This window comes from Capricornis sumatraensis, chromosome 7, assembly GCF_032405125.1.
Source record: "Capricornis sumatraensis isolate serow.1 chromosome 7, serow.2, whole genome shotgun sequence".
NCBI classification, from domain to species: domain Eukaryota; kingdom Metazoa; phylum Chordata; class Mammalia; order Artiodactyla; family Bovidae; genus Capricornis; species Capricornis sumatraensis.
In genome coordinates, this window is record NC_091075.1 from 113,014,752 (window position 1) to 113,041,762 (window position 27,011).

At 45.1% G+C, this 27,011-nt stretch overlaps 1 protein-coding gene across 1 annotated transcript in view; it reads left to right on the forward strand.

The window, feature by feature from the left end:
- The window catches only part of CC2D2A (coiled-coil and C2 domain containing 2A), a 129,678-nt gene that overhangs the window by 77,030 nt on the left and 25,637 nt on the right, over window positions 1–27,011 (forward strand). The window contains exons 18-28 of the mRNA XM_068975261.1: window positions 2,385–2,541; window positions 5,622–5,769; window positions 8,809–8,947; window positions 11,136–11,339; window positions 14,090–14,182; window positions 16,608–16,699; window positions 20,338–20,505; window positions 23,330–23,435; window positions 23,797–23,906; window positions 24,844–24,940; window positions 25,818–25,916. Of these exons, the coding sequence (XP_068831362.1) occupies window positions 2,385–2,541; window positions 5,622–5,769; window positions 8,809–8,947; window positions 11,136–11,339; window positions 14,090–14,182; window positions 16,608–16,699; window positions 20,338–20,505; window positions 23,330–23,435; window positions 23,797–23,906; window positions 24,844–24,940; window positions 25,818–25,916 (1,413 nt within the window). The remainder of the gene's footprint in view (window positions 1–2,384; window positions 2,542–5,621; window positions 5,770–8,808; window positions 8,948–11,135; window positions 11,340–14,089; window positions 14,183–16,607; window positions 16,700–20,337; window positions 20,506–23,329; window positions 23,436–23,796; window positions 23,907–24,843; window positions 24,941–25,817; window positions 25,917–27,011) is intronic.

Here is a 27,011-nt window from a genome sequence, read left to right on the forward strand (position 1 = left end):
ACGGGCATTGGAAACTTAGTGATATTTGGCATTATTCAGGAATCGCTGTACCATAATTGTATGGTAATTATGCCTTTTTACATCCTCCTTTAGAGATACATATTGCAATATTTACAGATGAAATGATGTCTAAGCTCAGAATACTAATGAAGAGGCAAATAGTTGAGAATATAGATAAAACCAGATTGACAATAACTAAATGGTAATTGAAGCTAGGTAGGTGACGGGTTCATGGTATATTATTCTTCTGATATTACATATATTTGAAACTTTCTTTAATATATCTTTTTAATATAGATAAAAATATCACCTGCCTACTAGTAAAGATGAAGTTGGAGAGTATGGCTTAAATGTGCAACTCATGGCCTCCCTGCTCAGCCCTTGAATCAAGCAGGGGTAAGCCCCAAACAGCCACAGGTCTCTTGATGCGCTCAGCCTGTTAGAATAGCTCACAGTGGTACTCAGTTTGGGGTCTTGAATTCAGTTCCTATGGAGCCTCTGCCTTTGTCTTTGTCTCAGTAGCCCCTCCAAACTCAATCAATCAGCCATGTTGCAAATGTGAGCTGGTGAATACCAGGTACATGAGGCCTGGATAGAGGGCCACAGGACTCCATCCTTCTCATCCTTAGAAAAGAATTCACAGCACAACACGTGCTGTATTAAGGGAGGGTGGGCAGAGAGACTCCATAGTGTCATCTTTGCACATTCATGTGGTAAGTGGAAAGATAATCAGAGGGGGATTGATTACATCAGGAGAAAAACAGGAACATTTCATCGAGAGGAGTTGTGGTACATACATACAATGGAATATTACTCAGCCATAAAAAGGAGCAAAATTGAGCCAGTTCCAGTGAGGTGGATGAACCTAGAGCCTGTTATACAGACTGCAGTTAGTCAGAAAGAGAAAAACAAATATTATATGTTAGTGTATACATATGGAATCTAGAAAAATGGTGCTGATGAACCTATTTGCATGGCAGGAATAGAGACAAGATGTAGAGAATGGACTTTTGGACTCAGTACAGGGGAGGGGAGAGGGGGACGAACTGAGAGCGCAGCCCTGACGTGTATACACCATCATGGGTGAAACTGAGAGCTAGTGGGGAGCTGCTGTACGGCACAGGGGACTCAGCTTAGGGCTCCGTGATGACTTAGAGTAGCACGAAGGGGGTAGGTGTAAGGGAGGTTCAAGAGGCTGGGGACATATGTATACCTATGGCTGATTTACTTGGATGTGTGGCAGAAACCAACACGACACTGTAAACCAATTATCCGCCAATTAAAAATAAATTTAAAAATAAAAAAGAGGGAGGAGATATATGTATACTTAGAGCTGATTCACATTGTCGTACAGCAGAAACTAACACAGCGTTATAAAGTAATGATCCTCCAATTAAAAATAAAAAGATAGAAATGTTTCATTAGTAGAAATAAAAGAGCAAGATCTGCATTTTAGAAAAATATGTACCGGCCGGAGAGGCTTCATGGAGAGAGACAATGGAACATGGAAGGAAGGCAGCAGAGCTGACATTGTATCTTCTTCCCACAAAGGTGAAATGACCCAGGAATACAGGGGAAGCTTGATCACATGGAGCAGAGGGTCCGACTGAGACCGTATTGTATATTCGTAATCTGTGGGTGCCCTGGCAATGGGGTCTTCATCTCACGGTGATGACATGATGATGAGACACACCACAGTAATTAGCATCAGAACTATAGATGGTCCCGTTGACCCCATTTTGGAAGAAGGTCTGTGAAGGAGATGGACAGGGCTCAGCAACTAGCAAAGAAAATGAAAGTCCTAAAGGAAAGACTGAGAGATTTACCAATAATAGATTTTATATTAATAATACCAGTGATAATTATAATTAATAATTGATTGTATTAATAATACCAGTAATAATTTTCTGTTACCAATAATAAATTTGACCCAGTACCCTAGAGTACTTCAGGGTATAATGCTTTTCCTACTGACTTTGAAGTTGGTGCAGATAATAAACCATCTGGTGGCTTGTCCAAATTATCTCACCTTTCTACCTGATGCTGTTGCTCTCTGAAATAACTGGAACCAGGAAAAAGAGGAAGCCTATTCTCCAAGACGAATGCATATTAGTTTGAAATAGAAATATTTGCAGTACCCTGGTGCTTTGTAGTCAACCTCTCTACCACAGACGATTGGGCCAGGCAAGGTAGGATGCTGATAACTTGCCAAATAGGGTATGATCTGGTCTCCATGGGGACCAGAGCAGCACGACTCAACCCTTCACTCTGACATGGATGCTCTGGACTAGATCAGTGAACAGCATAGACAAAGGGCTGATTATCTGGGAGTGAGCACCCTTTGTTGCTGTCTTTATTTGGCTCTTTGTCTTCCTCAATTTCAGGTCTATGAGACGGTTGGACACAGTGGTACCACCTTGCTGGCGGAAGTGTTTCTGCCTATTCCTGAAACCACTGTTGTCAGTGGAAGGGCTCCCATTGAAGAAGTGGAGTTTAGCAGTAACCAGCACGTGACCCTGGACCACGAGGGAGTTGGAAGCGGTACGGAAGGCCCCAGCGGCTCACAGAATCACTGTCAGATTTGAATATCTTTTTCTTTTCCCTTATCAGACAACCAGACAGTTACAACATTGCTATCAGAAATTCAAATGAAAGTAATAATCCCATACGATTTTTTGCAAAGTAATTTTTACACACTATGGGTGGCCAGTAAATTCATATAACTGTACAAGTATGGCCACATGCATTAAGGGCCTTTAGATTGCCTTTGACACCTTAATTCAACTTCTAGGAATCTTTCCTGAAAAAATAATTCAAAATGAAGATAAAACTTTGTGCATTAAAAAATAAAAAAGTACCTCATAGTGTTATCTGTATGGTGGAAAAGTTTGAAATAAAATAATTGTTATGGGGATATTATTAAATAATATTCTCTCATCTCTTATTCTCTCATGGACTTTCTCACTCTGCCAACCATGTTTTTTTAACCTCTCTTTAATATACTTGACATCTCTTTCCTTCACTTCTATATGCTGTGTAATTTCTTTAAATCCATCTTCTAAGTCATGAATTCACTTTCTGGCTGTGTCTAGTCATTGAAATTCATCACTGAGTTCCTCATTTCAATGACTGTACTTTTCCCCTCTAGAAATCCTACTTAGTTTTTTTTACAATCAGTTCTGACAACCTTTTGTCATTTTCTGGTACTCGCAATCATTTATTTTATTCATTCATTCATTCCTTCAGTCTTTGTGTGTGTGTTAGCCTGTCAGTAGTGTCCAACTCTTTGTGACCCCATGGACTGCAACCTGCCAGGCCCCTCTGTCCATAGAATTCTCCAGGCAAGAATATTTTTCAGTATTCTGTATCTGGCATTCCAGCACCTTTCTGCTTATTGGTCTGATTCTGTTTCTTCACATGCCTGGTGATTTTTTACTGTGAGTGTATATCTGGGTGCAAGAATCCCTTGAGTCTCAAATCCGATCACCAGTCTAAAAGTCTGGAGATCTAAGCTTTTAGTTCCAACTCTTACTGACAAACTGTGTAACCTCTTTGACTATCATCTTCCTCTTTCATAAGAGGGGTCTAACAATACCGCCCTTAAATGTCTTGTGGGGTTATTTTGAAGACCAAGATGCAGTGTTCAGTATGAAGGAAAGATTTTTTTTTTTTTTAGTCATAAAGTAAAATAAGTACACTTTATTTAATTTATTTTGGTTGCGCTGGGTCTTCATCGCAGCATTCCAGCTCTTCATTGCAACACACAGGCTTAGTTGCCCTGTGGCATGTGGGATCTTAGTTCCCTGACCAGGGGTCAAACCCATGTCCCCTGCATTGGAAGGCAGATTCTTAACCACTGGACCACCAGGGAAGGCCCTGAAGGAAAGCTCTTTAGAAAACACAAATAGGCTATTATAAGGTTACCAGTGGTGTTGTTTTGTGTTAACATCAATAATATTAACTTGGACTCCAGAACAAGAAGTTCCTATGTAAGTGAAAAAGTGAAAGTCGCTCAGTCGTGTTCAACTCTTTGTGACCCCATGGACTATACAGTCCATGGAATTCTCCAGGCCAGCATACTGGAGTGGGTAGCCTTTCCCTTCTCCAGGGGATCTTCCCAACCCAGGGATCAAACCCTGGTCTCCTGCACTGCTGGCAGATTCTTTACCAGCTTAGCCACCAGGAAAGCCTATGTTTCACGCTTAAAAATCTTTTCTTCTTTTACGTAATTAATGTCCTGTCCAGAGACTTTTTGTCATTAATGTCAAATCAGTGGGAGCCCAGTCGTGAGGCTTTAAACTTTCTAGCATAGCTGAGCGACAGCTTCTCTGGAGTGGCCAGTGCCTTCCTGGTCTGTCTGAGGTTTCACAGGTTTTTCCTCACTTGACGTGCTGTTTCTCATTCCAGGCACGCTCTCACCTGAGGGCCTTTGCATCGTTCCTTCTGCCAAGAAGGCTCTTTCCCAAGATACCTACATGCCTCCCTTCCACTTTCTTCAGACCTTTCATTATTCAGAAGGGACCTGTCATGGAGCCTTCCCTTGCCACTTAACATTGGAAAGTTTAACCCCTGCCTCCTCCTCAAACATACACTTTCTAACACTTTTCATACTTTTTTCTCTTTTGCACTTACTACTCTCTAACATGGGGTTTCCCTGGTGGCTCAGTGGTAAAAAATCTGCCTGCAATGCAGGAGACATGAGTTGGATCCCTGGGTGGGGAAGATCCCCTGGAGAAGGAAATGGCAACGCACTCCAGTATTCTTCCTGGAGAATCCCATGGACAGAGGAGCCTGATGGGCTACAGTCCATGGGGTCGCAAAGGTGGACACAACTTAGCAACTAAATCACCACCACCACTCTCTAACATGCTAGCCTCATCTCTTATTTATCATATCTATAATCTGTCTTTCCTACTTGAATGTAAATTCCGTGAGGTCAGGGATTCCTATACAGTTTCCTTTACTGCTGTCTTGGTGACTAGAATAGTGCCTGGCATGAAGCAGGGGCTCAAATAGGTATCTACTGAATGAATGAAGGATGTGTTCACAATAATCCTTAAAAGGAGGTACTATTATTATAATTATAGTATGGGCTTCCCTGATAGCTCAGTTGGTAAAGAATCCGCCTGCAATGCAGGAGACCCCAGTTCGCTTCCTGGGTCGGAAAGATACGCTGCAAAAGGGAAAGGCTATCCACTCCAGTATTCTGGGCCTGGAGAATTCCGTGGACTGCATACTCCATGGCGGTCACAAAGAGTAGGACACAACTGAGCAACTTTCCTTTCATTATTATTATCTCCATTTTATGCATAGCGAAAATAAGGCTCAGAGAAGCTAAGCAATTTGTCCGTGGTCACACAGCTGTTAAGTGGCAGAATATATATGAGCTGGTCCCAGTGCAGAGTGCATCGCTCATCATGATGCTACACTCTGCTATCAGAGATACAGCCGAGGGCCCCACTGTGTTATCACCTGAAGTTCCATGCTGTTGATTTGAATATGCGTTCCAGCCCCCTACCCCCACCCATTCTGTTCCATTTGTCTGCTCTCTGCTTTGCCTTCTCACTAACATGGGGCTCATTCCCTCTCTAAACATCCTTTTTCATCTGCTGCTTCCTCAGGAGTGCCCTTCTCATTTGAAGCTGACGGTGGTAATCAACTGATTCTAATGACCTCGGGGAAAGTGTCCAACAGCGTGGCGTGGGCCATTGGAGAAAATGGGATTCCTTTAATTCCTCCGCTGTCACAGCAGAATATTGGATTCAGAAGGTAACGTGTGGCTGGAACAGCTGATGAGCAAGGACAGCATTGGCGTTAGCGTGATTCAGTGGGGAAAAGGCTTGCAGCCTCACCGTCTTTCCTTTTATTGTCATGTGCCAGTATTTTCAGGGGTTTTTGTGTGTGTGTTCCTATGATAAGAACTAAAATCTTAATATCCTAACAAATATTGGATGTTTGTCAGCAGCAGATACCAGTAAGCCTGTGAAATATTCTATTCGCAGTTTTACAGTTGGGGAAAGTACATGGTACGTGTTGTTCTTGTTCAGTCTGTCAGTCGAGTCCCGCTCTTTGTGATCCCATGGACTGCAGCTCACCAGGCTCCACTATCTCCAGGAGTTTGCTCAAATTTGTGTCCATTGGGTTGGTGATGCCATCCAACCATCTCGTCCTCTGCCGCCCTTTTCTCCTCCTGCCTTCAATCTTTCTGAGCATCAGGATCTTTTCCAATGAGTCAGCTCTTCGCATCAGGTAGCCAAAGTATTGGAGCTTCAGCATCAGTCCTTCCAGTGAATATTGGCATGGCATATAGTTGTATATATTTGGCCCTCAGTCAGAGATCACTGTAAAATATGACTGATGTAGAAACTTCTGGGTATATGAAAGGCCCTATTCTCAGTCCCCTTCCTTGATTGCTAGCTGTCGGCTTCACTCAGAGCAGCAGGAAGGGACTCACTCCAGGCGGACAGGCCACCCCTCTTAGTGGCTGATGCCCATCCAGGCAGCCTGGACTGTGGAGCGAGGTGCCTGGGTTCCAGTCTTGCTTCTGTCGCTCCCCAGTAGATGTGTCTTGAGTGGATCATCTTACTGTCGTGGCCTCAGTAGCCTCCATAAAATGAAAGGACTTACCTTTTTTTTTTTTTTTTAATTTTTTTATTTGGCTGCACCAAGTCCTCATTGCAGTGTGCAGGATTTTAGTTGTGATGGGATCTAGTTCCCTGCCCAGGGATTGAACCCAAGCCTCTTGCCTTGGGAGCAGGGAGTCTCAACCACTGGACCACCAGGGAAGTCCCAAAAGGACTTACCTTGATCATCAAGAAGATACGTTCCAAGTCACAGGCTGTCATTTTCAACACGTGGAAGAACAGAGGAACAGGGCTGGTTTCGTTCCCTTTACGCCCTCTCCTTCCATTGTAAACACCTGTATCCATGGGATAGTAACAATAAGGTCTTTCTCAGCCAGGAGCCTGGCAGCATTTCCAGGGGAGGCTTGTTTATGCCTTTAGGTACAAGCCTCCTGTACTTTGTCTCACTGAGTTCCCTGCTGAGGTTAAAGCTCCAGCTCCTCAGGAGAGAAGGAAAAACAGTGTGAGTGACGGGAGACGCAGCCCTGTCAATAAAGGCCCAGCTCAACTGTGGTGACCATGTGGCCCCCTTGGAATTCAGTCGTGTCCAAAGCTGGGGCTTAAGTTAGTTGCATAAATGTTTGTTTCTTCTCTTTTAGCCTCAGCTCCAAGTGGTCCCCAGTTACCTGGGAGGTGGGACCTTCGGGACATCCTACACCAGGTGCCCTGGTCTGGATCCAGAGACTCAGGACACTGGTGTGCTGGGCACAGGTGCAGAAATGCGGGGTCACGTTTGCATTCCTTCTGCTTATGCTGCTTTTCCCCCCAGATGTACTGAGATCTCACTGACATGTAAAATTGTGTAAGTTTAAGGTGTACAACATAATGATTTGATATTCTAGATGATTTTCACAATAAGTTTGGGTAACATCCATTGACACATATAATTACAGATTTTTTTTCCCCCTCAGGCTGAGAAATTTTAAGATCTACTCTCTTAGCAATTTCCAAGCGTACAATAGAGTATTATTAGCTACACTCATAATCATACATAGATTGAAGGCAGGAGGAGAAGGGGGTGTCAGAGGATGAGATGGTTAGATAGCATCACCAGACTCACTGGAAATGAATGTGAGCAAACTCCGGGAGATGGTGAAGGACAGGGAAGCCTGGGGTGCTGCAGTCCTTGGGGTCACAAAGAGACAGACACGACTGACCGACCGAACAACAGCAGCAGCTATGGTCACCACGCTGTACATTAGGGTCCCAGAACTTATTCATCTTACAGCTGGAAGTTTGTACTCTGGAGTGGCTTCATCCATTTATCCACCCCCCTGACCTCTGGCTCCACCCGTCTTTTCTCTGTTTCTACATGTTTGGTTATTTTAGATTCCACGTCAAAGTGAGATCATCCCACTTAGCAAAATGCCTCAGTGTTCATCCATGTTGTTGCAAATGGCAGGATTTCCTTCTTTGATGACTGAATTATATATATATACACACACATATCACATTTTATTTATCCACGTGTCCACTGACAGACACCTGGGTGGTCTCCATGTCTTGGCTATTATAACTAATACTGCAGTAAACATGGGGTTACAGAGACCTCCCCAGGACACTGATTTTGTTTGCTTTGGATGTATCCCCAGAAGTCAGATTGCAGGAGCATGTGCTTGCTCTACTTTTAACTTCTTGAGCCTCCATACTGTTTTGCACAGCGGCTGCACCAGCTTACGTTCCCACCAACAGTGCACAAGGAATTCCCCTCTCACATCCTTGCCAGCACTTGTTATTGCTTGCCTTTTATGACAGCCATTCTGACAAGTGTGAGGTGACATTTCGCTGTAGTTTTGATTTGCATTTCCCTGATGATTGAGCATCTTTTCATGTGTCCATTGGCCATTTGTATGTCTTTGGAAAAATGTCCATTCAGAGCCTTTGCTCATTTGTTAATCAGATTATTTGTTTTGTTGCCATTGAGTTGAATTAGTACCTTATATTTTTTGGATGTTTTTACACCTTATTGGACACACGCTTTGAAAATATTTTCTGCCACCATTCATGCTTTTTTATTACCCTTATAACATATTTAATAGCAACTATCAGGTAAGGAAAATTAGCAGAAATCCTTCCTACAATCAGACTTTCCTTCACAGAGCAGGGCTGACCCTGCGGTTCTGTGGTCCTGATGCAGACTGCTCTGTGAGGAAGTCTGTCTCAAAGAATCAACTTCTGTTTTCAGCGCTTTGAAGAGAGCAGATGCCATCTCTTCCATCGGCACGTCAGGACTGACAGACATGAAGAAGTTGGCCAAGTGGGCAGCAGAGTCCAAGCTTGACCCCAACGACCCCAGCAACGGCCCCCTGATGCAGCTGATCTCGGTAACGTGGCAGTAGGCGTGGGCGCACACCACTTCTCCAGTGTGGAAACCACAGAAAGGGCAGGGCTTTTTACACAGGTCCCCTTTCACACTACGTTCTCCCGCGCCAGAGTGTGTAAGAACGTGAGGGCTGGGTTGAGTGACAGGTTTAAATTCTAGCTCTGCACCTACTGACTGTGTGAGCAAGACAAACGTGGTCCGAAGCCCGTGATGCCCTCACGGTGTTCTTGGGAAGGAATGAGCTGCGTGTGTCAGCCTCTAGCTGTCCACACTCAGCATGCAGGAAGCACCAGGTACTGCTGAGGTTACGGGGCTTCCCAGGTGGCGCCCGTGGTGAATGAAAGTGAAGCTGCTCAGTCGTGTCCGACTCTTTGTGAGCCCCTAGACTGTAGCCTACCAGGCTCCTCTGTCCATAGGATTTTCAGGTAGTACTGGAGTGGATTGCCATTTCCTTCTCCAGCGGATCTTCCCAACCCACAGATGGAACCCAGGTCTCCTGCATTGTAGACAGACGCTTTACCATCTGAGCCACCAGGAAGTCCAGTGGTAAAGTGGCGCTAGTGGTAAAGAACCCTAAATGGTAATCTAATCGTCCAACCAGAAAATGAGCAAAACCTCCATTTCTGAAGACACCCCAATACAGGAGAAATAAGTGATGCAAGTTCGATCCCTGGGTCGGGAAGATGCCCTGGAGAGGGAAATGGCTACCCACTCCAGTATTCTTGCCTGCAGAATCCCATAGACAGAGGAACGTAGCCCATGGAGGGCTACAGACCATGGGATCACAGAGTCGGACACAACTGAGTGACTAAACACTTGGTCCCCTTGATGTTTCTTCTTTTTAACTATTTGCTCCCCAGAGAAGGACAAACACAGGGCTTCTTTCCTGTCGCTATTGCTCCGTCATGTCAGACTCTTTGCGACCCCATGGACTGCAGTACTCCAGGCCTCCCTGTCCTTCACCATCTCCCGGAGTTTACTCAAGCTCATGTCCATTGAGTCAGTGATGCCATCCAACCACCTTATCCTTGCCTTCCTGACTAGCCCCTTTTTTGAACCAAGATTGTCACTGCAGGATCACCTTTCCCATTACAAAGCCCCAGCGGATCTCTGCTCCCGGAATCTCTCTCTGCAGGTCAAGGCTGCAGCTGACAAAGCTCCCAGCAGAGAAGCAAATGGACACCTGGGCAGAGTGCAGCCCAGACCTGCTCATCCTCTCAGGGTTGCTGAAGCTGTGCTTTCTATGCTGGTGCCTTGGTCCATCTCTGGTTCACTTTTCCTAACAACCAAGGCCACAAAGTGGTGTCCAGGAACACGACAACATGGCCGTGGAGCCAAGTGAAGCTGACTGACTGACTCTGGGGCCCGTATTTATGTGCATAGATATAGTCTAAAAATTAGATTTTAAAAATGTTTTAGTCGCTAAGTCGTGTCTGACTCTTGCGACCCCATTTACTGTAGCCCGCCAGGCTCCTCTGTCCTTGGGACTCTCCAGGCGAGCATACTGGAGTGGGTTGCCATTTCCTTCTTCAGGGGATCTTTCTGACTCAGGGATCGAACCCAGGTCCCCTGCACTGTAGGCAGAGTCTTTACCAGCTGAGCTACAAGGTTTTAAATATGCATTTTATATATGCTGTGTATATGAATAATCTTGTTCTCAGTGCTGTATGCTCAGCCACTCAGTTCTGTCTGACTCTTTGTGACCCCATGGGCTGTAGCCCACCAGGCTCCTCTGTCCGTGGGATTTCCCAGGCAAGAATACTGAGTGGGTTGCCATTTCCTTCTCCAGGGGATCTTTCTGACCCAGGGATTGAACCCGAATCTCCTGTGTATTTTTTGCAGTAGGCGTTTGGTAACACACTGATATAATTGACTCATTTATCAGTCTGTTATATTTTCATAACACCTATTAGGGGAACATGCATACCAGACATGAACCGTTTACTTTTTATTTCTCTGGAAAAAATGATTTATGGTACTGTTAACAACTATTCAATGAATATAATAGCATCTCCCTCATTGCCATTATATTTGACTGTGTTTTCTCTTTAAATGAAATAGTGGATGTTTCAAGTATATCCATCTAAAACTGTTCAACATTCAACATCATTCCCAAAAAGCTCAGTGCCAAGTTTCCTTGGGTGAAATCTGCCTGTCACCTACAGCTTTGTATTTCCTGGTTTTTATAGGTTGCTACCAGTGGTGAATCCTACATCCCTGATTTCTTCCGACTCGAACAGCTACAACAGGAATTTAACTTTGTTTCGGATGAGGAATTAAATAGATCCAAACGATTCAGGCTTCTTCTTCTTAGAAGCCAAGAGGTGCCGGAGTTCCGACATTATAAGCAAATTCCACTGTATGACCGAGAAATTATGGAAAAAGTATTTCAGGTAAGAGATTGCCTTAGAGGGATTAATAAAACAATGAAATATGTACTGTGCCATTTTGTGTACTATTATATATATGTAGGTGTCCTTGTGGTGTTCTCAGTAGCAATATTGGTTTCTTCTTTATCACACTTTGCATAGCCTTTTCGTTATTTTTCTTGAATCCAATGTTTAAATCATCTCTTTGTCTCGGTCTACTGACATCTAAACTAGGAAAAATTAGTGTCATAGGGCTGAAGAATCTCTTCAGTATTAGCGTGGCAAACAGTCCTGCCTGACTTAGTCAGGAATTCCATGCCCTTTTTTTCAAATTAATTATTTAAATGGCTGCATCGGGTCTCCGTTGCCGCCCGCAGGATCTTCGTTGCATCACGAGGTATCTTTCCTTGCACGGCACATTCTCTCTAGTTGTGGCTTGCAGGCTTAGTGGCTCACATGTGGGATCTTAGTTTCCCGACCAGGGTTCAAACCCATGTCACCTTCATTGCAAGGCAGATTCTTAACCACTGGACCACCAGGGAAATCCCTCAATGCCATTTTAACCCAATAAGTATTTACTAAGCACAAAGCACAGTGGTAAGCGCTGCTTGGAAGATAGATGGGTAGGATTTGAACAGCCTGGGTGAGGGGGTAGGAAGTGGGGTACAGGTCTGGTCAGGATGCTGCAGGCAGCTGGAGACAGAAAGCCTTGGGGGAGCTTGGAGTGGGGCAGGGAGCCTTTGAGGAGTTACAGGGAACAGGTCTGTGTAGGGGGGCGGGTCAGGGAAAGCTGGACTAGTTTATGTTTGATGAGGTAAAGAAATAGCCACTAGAAATTAATATCAGTATGACTTGTTTGTTTATTTTCACTGCCATTACTCTAGGAGGTGGATCCCAAAAGCTATTGGCTGCAGTTTATATCAGAGTATTCTGCTTTACATTTTCCTCTAAGAGTTTTATTGCGTGTGGCCTTACATTTAGGTCTTTGATCAAAAGCAGTATGATTTTTCATGCAGAAATTATTCTTGGAGAGATGTCTTTGGTTACTTGGTTCTTCTTTGAATCAGTTTGGACTTGTGATTATAAGTGATAAAAACCCAATTTGAACCAGCTCCTGTATCAGGGGAGTTTATGAGATGATGAAATCACAAAATCGAGTTAAGCATCTAAGACATCTGAATGACAGGAGCCTGTCTGCCCCTCAGAGCCACCCGAGGAGTGCCAGGCTCCTTCTCCTTCCTGTGGGGGCTTCACATGCTATGGTGGCTTCACTTTCCCCCATTGCAGACAGATTTCTCTGCTTGATCACTTGGCCACCAGTATCACCCAAGTTCATACCTAGGAGCCTCAGCTAGGAGGAAGAGGTGTGTCCCCTTGTCCCGAGTCTAACAATCTTGGGGACAGGGTCTTCCCTGGTGTCCAGTGGATAAGAATCTCCATTGCAAGGCAGGGGATGAGGGTTTGCTTCCTGGTTGGGGAACTGAGATCTCACATGCCAAACCAAAGACCCCATGTTTTGTAACTAAGACCTGATGATAATAAATAAATATTTTTTATGCAGCCAAATAGTAAATTTTTTTTTTTTTAAAGAAAACCATCTTGAAGACAGCTCTTGAGCTGCCTAGGCTGGGTTAGGGGCCACCCAGGCTGCGTTAGGGGCCACCCAGGCTGCGTTAGGGGCCACCCTGGGCATTAGCTATGACCAGAGAAGGACTGAAGCAGATCATGGAGGCTTTCTGGGGCCCACATAGAATCTTCTTGATAGAAAAAGAGAGGAAAATACAGCTGCCTAGGAAGAGAAAGCCAAAGGCACCCACTACTCTCCTCCAAGTAGGTGACTCAGGTCAACTGCAACCAGTTACTAACAAGTAAGATGTTAGGTACTCTTTTTGAAATTGCTTTTCTTGAAATAGAAAGACAAACATTAAGCAGGGGCTTTGGCTAAGTCATTTGGTTGAGCTTAGTATCCTGATCTACAGTGACTCAATTATCTCTATGGCCTCAATTTCTTTCTGCGTGAACTCTGTAACTTGTAAAAAACAAATACCGTGTACTATACAAGGAATTTAGAAAAATGGTACTGACGAACCTACTTGCAGGGCAGGAATAGAGATGCAGACCTAGAGAATGGACTTTGGACACAGAGGGGGAAATTGAGAGAGCAGATAGCTAATGGGAAGCTGCTATAAAGAACAGGAAACTCAGTTTGATGCTCTGTGATGACCTGGAAGGGTGAGACGTGGGTGGGGGGAATGCTCAAAAGGGAGGGGATATATGCATACATATAGCTGATTCATATTGTTGTACAGCAGAAACCAACACAAACTGCAAAGCAAGTATACTCCAATTAAAAAAAAAAAAAAAACTGTTAAAAAGCACTGTAACCTGTAACTACTTGTAAAGCAGTTCAATCTACTGTTTCCAAATTCTGGATGCTGCATCAAAGACCAACTCTGAACCTGACGTTCAGGGGGAATTAGAAGGAAGATTTAGAACCACAATTTGTGACTTAAACTACACATGATGAATAATTCTCGAATCTGGACTGTAGCCACCAGGTTCCTCGGTCCATGGAATTTTCCAGGCAAGAATACTGGAGTGGGTTGCCATGCCTTTCTCCAGGGGATCTTCCCGATCCAGGAATTAAACCCTGGTCTCCTGCATTGTAGACAGATTCTTTACTGTCTGAGCCACCAGGAAAGCTCAATCTCAAAAAAGGCATGAGAGTACCAGTATTTTAAAATCATAGAAGTATTGTTTCCTTTTAATTTTAGGACTATGAGAAACGGTTACGAGACAGAAATGTAATCGAAACCAAGGACCACATAGATTCCCACAGGGCCACAGTAGCAAAGTACCTCCAGCAGGTAAGGAAAATCATTTCAAACAGTCCTCGTAGGGGACAAACAGGCAGCATCCTGATGTTGGAGAAGGGAGGTCTCTATCCTCAACCCTTGTCGGCTTATTTTCTCATAATCGTTGTTTACTCGCTTAGTCATGTTCGACTCTATTTCAGCCCTATAGACTGTAGCCCACCAGGCTGCTCTGTCCATGGGATTTCCCAGGCAAGAATAACTGGAGTGGGTTGCCATCTCCTTGTTAGGGAGTCCCTCAAAGAATATTCTAAACTGCAAAATTCTAGGGTCACAATGGCAACATGAATAACCTCTCTCTTCCTTTTAAGACTAGACATAAAGTCACTTATCCTATAGTAGTCTGTAATCCTTTATGGCTTGCCAGGATCCTCTGTCCGTGGGATTTTTCAGGCAAGAATACTGGAGTGGGTTGCCATTTCCTTCTCCCAGGGATCTTCCCAACCAGGGATCAAACCCACAGCTGCACTGGCAAGTGGGTTCTTTACCACTGAGCCACCAGGGAAGCCCTTCTCATAATTACAGATATAAAACTGATTAGCAACTATCTTCATCTTTGTAACATAGTTACTTGGTTCTCCTTTGTATTAGCTTGGATACATGATTATAAGTGATTAAAAGTCCAATTTGAACTAGCTCAGGCACCAAAGGGAATGTATTCAATGATGAAACACTGAACCCACTAGGATTTGCCTCAGTTTATTATCAGTGCTTATCTTGAGGGGTATGATTACAAGGCACTTACTTTCTAAATCATGATTTTTAAAAAAAATATTTGAATGTTTGCTGTGCAAAAACTTGCAAATTTGATTAGATCCCATTTGCTTACTTTTGTTTTTATTTCTATTGCCTTGGAAGACTAAATAAATATAGAATTACCATATGAATGTGTGCATCTTATTACCTTTGTAATAAAAAAGTTTTATAGACCACATACTCACTGCCCTTCTGCACTAAAAAACCAAAATATTCTTTTGTCCTTCCTTTAATTAATTTAACTTGTAAGAAATGCTACAATGACTATAGTACCTTTTCCCCAGCCAGTTAATCTACCCTGTCATTCTGAAGGAGATCAGCCCTGGGATTTCTTTGGAAGGAATGATGCTAAAGCTGAAACTCCAGTACTTTGGCCACCTCATGCGAAGAGTTGACTCACTGGAAAAGACTTTGATGCTGGGAGGGATTGGGGGCAGGAGGAGAAGGGGACGACAGAGGATGAGATGGCTGGATGGCATCACTGACTCCATGGACGTGAGTCTGGGTGAACTCCAAGAGTTGGTGATGGACAGGGAGGCCTGGCGTGCTGCGATTCATGGGGTCGCTAAGAGTCGGACACGACTGAGCGACTGAACTGAACTGAACTGACCTGAGGCTTTGTATAAAAAAATAATTTATGACATTTAAGAGAGCCTCCATTTAAAAAATAATTAGGAACTGAGTCAGTCTGAATAGGGGAAGAACTTAATCAGGTCTGAAGTGTGTGTGCTTCGAAGTGTGTTAGTCACTCAGTTGTGTCCAACTCATTGTGACCCCATGAACTCGAGCCCACCAAGGTCCTCTGTCCGTGGAATCCTCCAGGCAAGAATATTGGAATGGGTAGCCATTCCACTCTCCAGGGGATCTTCCTGACCCAGGGGTCAAACCCAGGTCTCCTGCATTGCAGGCAGATTCTTCACTGTTTGGCACACCAGGGAAGCCCAAAGGTGAAATCTTTAGTCCCTCAGTTGTGTCCGACTCTTTGTGACCCCATGGACTGTAGCCTGCCAGGCTCCTCTGTCTATGGAACTTTCAAGGCAAGAATTCCAGAGTGAATATCCATTCCCTTCTTCAGGGGATCTTCCCGACCCATGGGTTAAACCCAGGGCTCCTACACTGCAGGCAGATTCCTTACCATCTGAGCCCCCAGGGAAGCCCTCGTGTGTTTCAGGACAGGTCCTATCTTCTGCAGTTGTTCATTTATTTTTGTTGTTGTTCAGTTGCCAAGTTGTGTCTGACTTTTTGCGATACCATGGACTGCAGCACGCCAGGCCTCCCTGTCCCTCACCATCTCCCGGAGTTTGCCCAAGTTCCTGTCCATTGAATTGGTGATGCCATCCAACTATCTCATCCTCTGTCACCCTCTTCTCCTTCTGCCTTCAGTCTTTCCCAGCATCAGGGTCTTTTCCAAAGAGTCTTCATTCATTCAGCTAAATTTTCTGCAGGAATTTGTCCAGATCCTGAGAATATAGCAGTGAACAAAATAGACACCCCTGCCTTAGGGAGCTTACGTTAGCGAGGACAGTTGGTTGATTTACTGTAGGAAGCGGTCAGAGCTGTGATGGAATGTGAAAGTGCCACCACACCGCGGTGACATTCGAGCAGAGAATGGTGTAGTTCAGCATACTAGAACATTTACATAAAACGTCTTTCTCGCCCTCAGGTTAGAGAATCAGTGATAAATCGTTTCCTCATTGCGAAACACCATTTTCTTCTTTCGGATTTGGTAGTAGAAGAAGAAGTTCCCAATATCAGGTAAAAAAAAAAAATCTTTTTGTTATTTCTTATAAAAATTATTTGTACAGTATTATATTAAATATTCCCTATAAATGTAAGATTTCTATCAGTGTATGGTATGCATTTGGCCCCCTAACAGTACTGGAAACTGGTAAAGCCTGCTGAACGCCTGATGGCACATTTTGAGGGGGGATTCTGTTAGCAGAAGTATCACGAGACCCTCTCCATCACATTCCAGTGGACCCCATCTCACCTCCCACCACCCCCAAGGGCACTTCCCAGCCTTGGCCATCTTCCCATTCCAGCCATGTGAAATGTGACAGCATCCTTTCCAGCACATCATCCTCCTGCCTCATCACCTCCCTGGGCCAAGGTCTCCCTCACTCCCCCGTCACAGGGCAGTGGGGTGGCCGAGAATTATCCCGCTGAGATTCTGAGTGGCAGGGAGAGGCCTGGTTCCAGCACCACCACTGGGAGGCACAGAGCTGCCCTGTGTTTGGTGACGGGTGGGCAGGAGGGGAAAATGGATATTTACATAGAAGTTGGGAATTGACTCTATTTGTTTGCTAGATCGTCTCCCTATCACTTAGAATAATCCTCAAATGGTCTCAAGTCGAGGCAGACGCATGAAAGATGAAAGAGAACTTTCTATATTGGTGGGCTTGCATAGTCCATTAACTTCATGACCCTTCCTGAGGTTAAATCTCTTGGTCTCCTGAAAGGGCTTCCCTGGTGGCTCAGCTGGTAAAGAATCTGCCTACAATGTGGGAGACCTCGGTTAGATCCCTGGGTTGGGAAGCTCCCTGGAGAAGGGAAAGACTACCCACTCCAGCATTCTGGTCTGGAGAATTCCGTAGACTACATAACCCATGGGGTTGCAAAGAGTTTTTGCTCAAAGTCACAAAAAGTCTTTGGACATATGTCGCAAAGTTGTTGGACATGACTGATGGTCTCCTGAAAAGGTTGTTTCCTACGCATGGACTTCCTCTCTGCCACCCAGTTGGCAAGGAGACAAAAAACTGGTGCAGTCCCTGGGAGCCCCTTTTCCTGGCTTTGCCTCCATCCTCATAGAGAACGGAGGCTGTACCCACAGAAAATTCATGCAAAGTGAAAGTGAAGTCGCTCAGTCATATCCGACACTTTGCGACCCCATTGACTATAGCCTACCAGGTTCTACCATCCATGGGATTTTCCAGGCAAGAATACTGGAGTGGGTTGCCATTTCCTTCTCCAGAAGATCTTCCCGATCCAGGGATTGAACCCGGGTCTCCCACATTGTAGGCAGACACTTTACCGTCTGAGCCACCAAGGGAAGTCCTCTCCATTCCAGGCCCACAGTCCAATCATTGAATGTTTTCTTCTTCAATCATGAAAATTACACTTTAGAATAGATGATGATTTTTCATGCTGTTTTTCCATTTCTTTTCTTTCTTTTTCTTTTTTCTGCTTTACTTTTCTGCATTAAGTTCTGAAGGCTCAGGGTATGTTCTTTCTTCTTTTCATTTTGGTTTGTTCTTGGCTTTAGATTAAGATATTTCTGTATATAATGGTCCCAGCTACCAAGATGTTCTCATGCTGACTAAGGGGACAGCTAAGTCTTGTGACAGGAGATATCCCTTGGGGAGGGAGCAAGTATTGAGGAAAGAAGGGATATGCTTTGTTACAACCTCCTGGCAAAGGTTTTTCTCTGAGGTTCCCAAGTCTGGGTTAGGCAGGCGTCCTGGCAGAGATGGGCTATAATTTGTGAGAGCATGGATGGACTTTTGAGCACATTCTGTTAAATAGGATGAGTCAGAGAAAGATAAGATCTCTGGGATTCTCACTTATATGTGGAATCTAAAAGAGCCAAACTAATAAGAACAGAGACTAGACTGTTGGTCACAAGGGGCTGAGGGCACGGGGGGTTGGGGGGATATTTAAGGGTAGAAGGGTATAAGCCTGCAACCAGTAGATAAATAAGTCCTGGAGATCTAAGGTACAGAGTAGTGATTATCGTCAACAATATAAACTTCAAGGGTGCTAAGAAACTGGATCTTAATTGTTCGCACCACACACACACACAAAGAAACAATAATTACATAAAGTGATAGATAGAGGTGTTGGCTAATACTACCTATGGTGGTAACCATAATGCCATATATTAATGTATCAAATGAGTCTACTGTACACCTTGAACTTATACAGTGTTATATGTCAACTATATCTCATTAAAATTCTAAAATTAAAATGTACGGTATAACCAAAAAAGACATTTGCGAAAATGTAAAATAGTGTCACTCTCCTCACACTCTTGGTTTAGGGAAAGATAATTTTTTGCAATTTTACATCACATTGTTATATAATGTGCTTATTCTTGTCCCAAATGAGTTAATGAAAAGATATATGCAGATATTCAAAGAAAAGGTTGGGCTGTCAAGTCAGGGTGATCTGAGCTTGAACCCCAGCTCCCTCTCTTCCTATTTAGGAGCCTCCAGCAAATTCTATCACCTCTCAGAGCCTCCAGTTTCTTCATATGAAAAATGGGGTAACACCCTTGTAAGGATTAGAAAGAGTATACGTAGGCCCCTAGCACTCTGCTTGAACCATAGCGGTGCTGGTAAACGGTAGCTCCTCTGTGCTATTAGAAGGCCTTGGGGGGCTCATGGAACCACAGCCCCCACGAGTTCCTTGGGAGTCATCTCCCTGGGCTGGCACGTGACTCTCGGAAGGAGGGCTCCAGGCCAGCCTGCTCTTCCATACTCACAGAGAAGAGCAGTGTGAGCGTTGCCAGCCTGAGGCCAGCTCTGCACAGCTGGCATTGCTCTGTGGCTGTCAGGCTTAGCCATTCACATCAGCTTCCCGATACGAAGTCTCCGCTGTGCTCTCTTTAGACTCTGGGGCAGAACTAAACTCTCTGTTCCCTGGCCCTTCTGATTCATGGACTGTGTTGCTTTCACCTTCCAGGAAGTGTTCATGGATGTCATCTCAGAGAGCGGTAGAGAGATCCCCCTGGCCCCCCTCCCTGCTTTCCTCCTGTCTCCATCCCCTCCTTTCTCCAGCATAATCACTGTGGCATCGTGACCATTGTCATCATCCCAACAGTCACTGTGTTAGGGCATCTGCTAATGCTAAACCCGAACTCAGGGGCTTTGTGTACGCTCCTTGCTTAGTCCTCTCAACAACCCCGAGAGGTAGGTATTAATATTCCATTTTACAGATGATGAAACCGAGATGGCAAGAGGTGAAATGATTTGCCCAAGGTGAGCAGGACGCACTGGCCTGGAAATACAGGCCCTGAAGTGGGTCGAGGAAGGTGGAAGGAAGCATTTGGTGTTGCAGGATTGGCAGGAGCAAAAGCAGACAGTTGTCGAGCTCAGGCCACGTTTGAGGGGCTGGGGAATGAGCCAGGCAGAGGGCAAGCAGGAGGTGCAGGGCGGGGCCCAGAAGCTGAGTTATCTGCCTCGGATCAGAAGCTGCTAAAATATACGTTCATCATCTATGCAGTAGATCTCCCCCATCTTGGGAGAATCTCTTGACAATTCCCACCTCTCCTCAAAGAGACAAAGAGTTTTTCAGGGGCCCATGAGGGACCTTGGGGCAGAGTGTGGGAAGGTGTGTCGTGAACTTTCCCGATCTTTCTTTTCCCTAGACTCCTAACTCTGTTCTGTAATTATTAGCATTTTGGGCCTGAGCCTTTTCAAGCTGGCAGAACAAAAGCGACCACTGAGGCCAAGGAGAAAAGGCCGGAAGAAGGTGACAGCCCAAAACCTGTCCGACGGAGACATAAAGCTGCTGGTGAACATCATCCGGGCTTACGACATTCCAGTGAGGAAGCCGACGGCAAGGTGAGAGCCCTCCGCACCGGCCTGGGATGGGAGGTGCAGGATCCCACCTCTTCACAGTGTGTTCACTCTCATCATTAACAGGGTTGTTGCTCTGTGGGGGCTGAGGGGAGGGATGGGGGTGAGGGAGGGTGTTCTTGATGATGTCAGGGCCCCATTAGTTCCAAGTAACAGAACCAAGGAGGTGCTAGAGGTAAAGAACCCGCCTTCCAACGCAAGAGACGCAGGTTCGATTCCTGGCTCTGGAAGATCCCCTGGAGGGGTCATGGGAACCCACGCCTGTCTTCTTGCCTGGAGAATCCCATGGACAGAGGAGCCTGGTGGGCTACAGTCCATGGGACTACAGAGAGTCGGACACGCAGCACAGCATGACACAACCAAATCAGTCAATTTAGGGTAAAGAGGGTTTTTTTCGGCTATGTCTCATGGAACAAGAGGACAACAGACGCGGTGGAACCACGTGGGAGACCAGAGATTAAGGCGGCGTCTTCAAAGGCCCTTTGTCTCTCTTGCTTCCGTGTGAATTTGCTTCATCCTTTGTGTGATGGAAGTGAGTCACCCTCGCCGGCTCCACCCCCAGTCATCAGCTCCCCAGAAGGTCCTAGCCCGGGTCGGGTGCTGACCCACATCTAGTTACCTATGCTCAGGGGCGGGTTCACAGGGACCAGCCCTGAAGACGGGGACAGTCCTCAGAGAAGTGGGTGAGAGCTGGGCAGATACCCCAAAGGTGCATATTCTGGATTCTGAAACATGTGCTGTGAGGACAGAACTGTGACTTCTTTTTGATCTGCCCAGAGAAAGGAACTATACCCACTGTATTTCATACACTGGGGCAATGGGGACTCCTCAGCCATAAGGAAGTGTTAATCGATTAGCTGTCTCCAACTCTTTGCAACCCCATGGGCTGTAGCCCACCAGGCTCCTCTGTCCATGGGATTCTCCAGGCTAGAATACTGGGATGGGTTGCCATTCCCTTCTCCAGGGGATCTTCCTGACCCAGGGATCAAACCCGGGTCCCCTGCATTGCAGGCAGATTCTTTTACCGTCTGAGCCACCAGGGAAACCCAACTATAAGTAAGGTGAGCTTAAATTTCTTAGCCCCTTGGAGAACAGAGACAGAAGGACCAAGAATCACTCCTCTTTGCTGGTGCCCTTGCCAATGTGCTGAGGGAGGCTATACCTTATCGCGCATTCACAGTGTTCTAGGCACTACGCTAGGCACTCTCGTATCTATGCTTTCGCTTACTTCTCACTACTATTACTGTCTCCATTTTACAAAAGGGCGAATGGAAGCGAAGAGTATGTCGTGGCTTGCCTAAGGGCCTCCAGCCGTCTGATTACAGAAGTGCCCTGTGCTAGCCTGGGCCTCCTTCCTCCCTAGGTTCTTCCCTTTCAATGATCTATCCACTCCCACCCCCCTATTATTTTGCCCTTCTTTTTTCTTCTGCTAACTCTTCTACCCATCACAGAACATCCGGTCATCACCAGCTATTCCCAGTGTTTTGTCACATTTTGTTTTGTAAATGTCTGTCTAAGCTCTTGAATCTGTGCCATAGCCTTGCTTCCCTAAGCCACATCCCAGCCTTTGCATCTTGAGCTCATTAAAGCTCAACTGTGGGGTGAAAAGCTGTTTTTTGTTTGTTTTTTTTTTAAAGAATAGGCAATAGGTATTATTTTTTGTTTCTATGAAGTTTTTTAAGATTTAAACAATTTCATTCAAATCATTACAAAGAAGCATAACTGATCCTACTGTTTTACGTTTAGTGTAGACTCGTCAAGTCAGCTCAGATACCAACTCTTGCACTAAATCCACCCAAATCTTAGCCCTCTCCCCTTACAACTAAACTAAATAGGATTTTCAGTACTCTCTCTGCTCTCTTATATCCCATGCCCTCTAGTCTAACACATACCCCACTATGTTATGACTATTTGTTTATCTAGTCTGAGCTAAAGTGTATCTTACTTGCTTTTGCAGCCCCAGAGTCTAACCGATTGCTAAAGCACAGGAGGTTCTAACAGATGTTTGTGTAATAATGCAGCTGACAGTGTTCTAAACAGGAAGAGGTTTTCTCTGGGAGCTGTTGAGTGGAATGTTCCACTTTCCTTGTCTCGTAGTTTGTCTGAAACACTTTCTGTGAAAAGGCAAGACAGTCTGGTGGAAAGAGACAAGGGGTACTTTGCCAATGAATGTCAAATACTAGATACACCAGAAAATTCAAAACAAATATGCAAGTGGGTTGTTGGGACGAGGGGGAAGGTGTCTGGGAGAGGATCTCTGGACATGACCTTCATTTCTTCCTTCAGTCCAAAGGAGAAAGAGGATAAGATTCGTAGATCCTAACTCGAGCTAGGAATCACTGACCACCTTTTGCCAGTGATGCCTGGCAGGCCCAGAGAGAGATGTCTCACCTAGGATGTGTAGCTCAAGCTTCCTGGAGTATGAAGGTTCAAAGAACATACAGAGAAAGAGGACCTGAATTGGATGGAGGCAGGGCAGGCTGGTTAGGAGGCTCAGGATTCTGCTACCTGAAAGGAACTGATGCTCTCAGTTATGGGGGAAAGGCACCCACGAGACCATAGAGAGAAAAGGTCTCTTTCTTCTACTCCAGCCAGACATGCAGACCTAAGGAAGGACATTGGAAAGGTTCTGGTTGTCACTAGGTGAGTAGGGGGGACCAGAGCATATGAAAAGACTTCTAAAGCATAAACAACCTTCGCAAGAATGTCTGCTAGGATAATCACCAGCACCAAAGGAGAAACCATCTGCTCAGTAACATAATTAGACTTGCCCTGTCATTTATTTCTTCTGTTCATTTTTCCCTCCTAGTAAATTCCACCAGACATCAAGATCTTCAAGGACCTTCACTGAAAAGCACGCTGCTTCCCCGACAACACACAGCCCAGCCCACAGTGCCGACTACCCCCTTGGCCAGGTGAGATACCCAAGTGCTGCATCTCTGCTTAGAATCTTGCCCCTTATGTTTTTTGAATTGCCTAGAAAGTTCATAATCCATTTTCTGTCTCATTTTCTTTGGAAATATACTATTTAGAATCATGTTTTTCCTCTGCTCAGAACAAAATAATTCTACTAACTGTTACAGACTGTTTTCTCTTGATTAAAAAAAATAGTATAGAAATTTATTAAAAGTATATATATAAATTTCCAAACTTCCAGTTTCTGCTCAGGATTTAGTGAGCTGAAAAGGGTTTCAATCCTAAACTGAAACAAACCAATAACAAAAAATCTAGCTAAACAGAAACTGTCCATGTTCTCTTTTTTTTTTTTTTTTTAAGGCTTTAGTACGTCCTTTTGTAGAAGTTTCATTTCAGCGAACAATCTGCCATACAACCACAGCAGAAGGACCAAATCCCAGCTGGAATGAAGAACTTGAACTTCCATTTAGGTAGACTTAGTTTCCTCATACCACAAGTGATGCCAATCAAGGGGGAAAAAAACGGGAAAACGTCCAGCTTTTGAAATGTGGGTCCATTGTTAGGATACCCCACTCCACTCCAGGCTCTGGTTCCTTAGAGCCCAAGCTTTCCACTCCCTTGACCCCATAGGCCCTACACTGATTTTCTTTTCTTCCCTATCTCCCCAGCTCTGGGAGCCGTAAGTAATTTCAAACCCAAATCGCCTTCATTGCAGGTGATCTCCTGCATTTTGGGTTGTTTCTTTACCAACTGAGCCACCTTGGAAACAGAACTAGTTAAGTCCGAGGACAAACAGGAAAAAAAAAAAAAAGAGAAAGAGAGAAATAGATACCACTTTTCTACACAGTATAAGCAAAAAAGAATGAGCAAAGTTCAAGGTCAGTGCTCAGCCAAGCAGATGCAGTGGCCCAGTTCGGCGCCATGCCATGGAGAGGCCTGCTCTGGCCAGGCCTGGCAAAACTCAGAGCAGCTGATGTTGTAGCAGATGAACCTCACCTCATCCTTGGTTAACTGGTAGGAAAAGTGACTGGGCTTCCCAGGAGGCTCAGCGGTAAAGAACTCGCCAGTCAATGCAGGAGGCATGGGTTCAGTCCCTGGAGGGGAAGATCCCCTGAAGGAGGAACTGGCAACCCACTCCAGTATTCTTGCCTGGGAAATCCCATGGACAGAGGAGCCAGGCAGGCCCCAGTCCATGAGGTCACAAAGAGTCGGACACGACTTAGAGACTAAACAACAACAATCCACACTGTAGGGTCCCCGTGCTGGAGGAATCTTTTAACTGAAAGAATTGCCATTAGTCCTCATTTCTTTGCTCATATTCAGGTGTTTGTCCTGTTTGGACATTTGAGTGCTCATTACTTCTCTTTTGCTTCTTTCACGTTCTCTGATCGTGGTGTACATTTGCAGGGCCCCCAACGGGGATTACAGCACCACCAGCCTGCAGTCAGTGAAAGATGACGTGTTCATCAACATCTTTGATGAAGTGCTGCATGACATCTTAGAGGTGAGCTCAGGTCCCCAAATTCGGGATGTTTCAAACCTGACATGTACGAATGAGGAACGGGAGGAGGGAGGAAGAGAAACAGCTTTTTTAAAAAAAATAATTTTGCTTATTTATCTTTGGCTAGGCTGGGTCTTTGCTTCTCTGCGGGCTTTCTCTAGTTGCAGTGCGAGGTCTTACTGCTGTGGCTTCTCTTGTTTCGGTTCACCGGCTCCAGGGCGTGTGAGCTTAGTTGCTCCACGGCATGTGGGATCTTCCGGGCCCAGAGATCAAACCCGTGTCTCCTGCATTGGCAGGAGGATTCTTAACCACTGCACCCCCAGGGAAGCCTGAGAACCAGCCAGCCATTTTATTTTCAATTTGAGTGTCTGCTATGATCCAGGAATTGTGCTAATTCTTTATTAGCACGTTGCCTTAGTTCTTTATAAGCACATTGTCTTAATTCTAAAATAACCCTGTGAAATAGATTATCGTTTTTGTTGTTGTTTTGTTTTTTCTTTTTTAATATTTATTTATTCAGTTGGCCGCCCTGGGTCTTAGTTGCGGCGTGTGGGAGCTAGTCCCCTGACCAGGATTGAACCTGGGCCCCCTGTTTTGGAAGTGCAGAATCATACCCACTGGACCACCAGGGAAGTCCCCAAAGTAGACTGTTAAACTCCCAATTTACTGATGAGGAAACTGAGGTCCAGAGAGGTTAAATGACTTTCCTGGTGTTTACATAACTATTAAAATGTGTCTCAACAAGAATGTGGCTTATATCTGTTTAACGTAAACCTACTGTGCTTTCAGCTAAAATCCTGCTGCTTTCCTGCTGTCGAGTTACTTATTAAATGACTGTCTGGAGTTGTTAAACAATTATGACTTCCCACCCCTCCTTTAGGACGACCGTGAAAGAGGAAGTGGAATCCACACTCGTATTGAGAGACACTGGCTGGGGTGTGTGAAAATTCCGTTCAGCACGATATATTTCCAAGCAAGGGTAAGCGTCTGAAGTCAGGATTCCATGGCAATGGGGAACTGCTCTATCCAGCTTTCCTGTTACAGCTTTCTTTGTGGAGGTATACCCTTAACACTGGGGCTTCCTTGGTGGCTTAGTAGCAAAGAATCCGCCTGCCAATGGAGGAGATGGGGGCTCGATCCCTGGGTCAGGAAGATCCCCAGGAGGAGGAAATGGCAACCCGCTCCAGTATTCTTGCCTGGGAAAGCCCATGGACAGAGGAGCCTGGTGGGCTATAGCCCACGGGGCCACAGAGAGTCAGTCGGATACGATTCAGCGACTGAGCAGGAGCACCCTTAACCCTGAGAGGACCGATGCGCAAGGCCACTATTGGGAAGATAAAAGTCACTATGCAAAGCCCTGATCTGTCACATTTGCGTGACTTACTAAACGTCTGTCTTCCTGACGTTTAGTAGTTCAGGTGCTGCTTTTCCAATCTGATAGTTTTTTGTTTTAACACTTAAATAGATGTGAAGAAGGTAGGACAAAGTAGAAGCTTGTCAAAAATTACAGGAGTGGAGTGGGACAGATGCCTGAGAATACGTGAAGAAAACAATCAGGCCAGCTGACGGCCCCTTTAATCAAGCGCATTCCTGTTTCCAGAGTCCCCACTATTTCAGAAAAAACAACGGTTGACTCGCTCAACTAAGTACCATTCTTCAGAGTTTACCAGTTTTGTGTAAGAGGGTCCATCAGGTTAACAGTTCTTGAGTGGCAGAGCAGCTCTAATCTGGGACAGTTCAAGGCTTTGAAATGCATTAACATCCCAGCATTACATCCATAGCAACAGGAAGCTTTGAGGCAAAGTCGTGCTCATCTCACACAGCTCCAGAGGAGACAGTTTAATCCCACACATGACAGCCACATGGAACGAATGCTGCCTTGGTCAGAGCCTCAGGCAAGACCCAAAACAAAACCCCGGTCTGAGAGGCTTGAATTGGTTGGAATATCAGGAATCATTTGGCATTGCAATCTTCCCTAGACCAAAGGGACTGTCTATAGGTGATGAAGCCACAGTTATATGCTTGCCGGAAACTCTATAGTACTTTCCTCTTGGACTAGATTTGAAATGAAAAA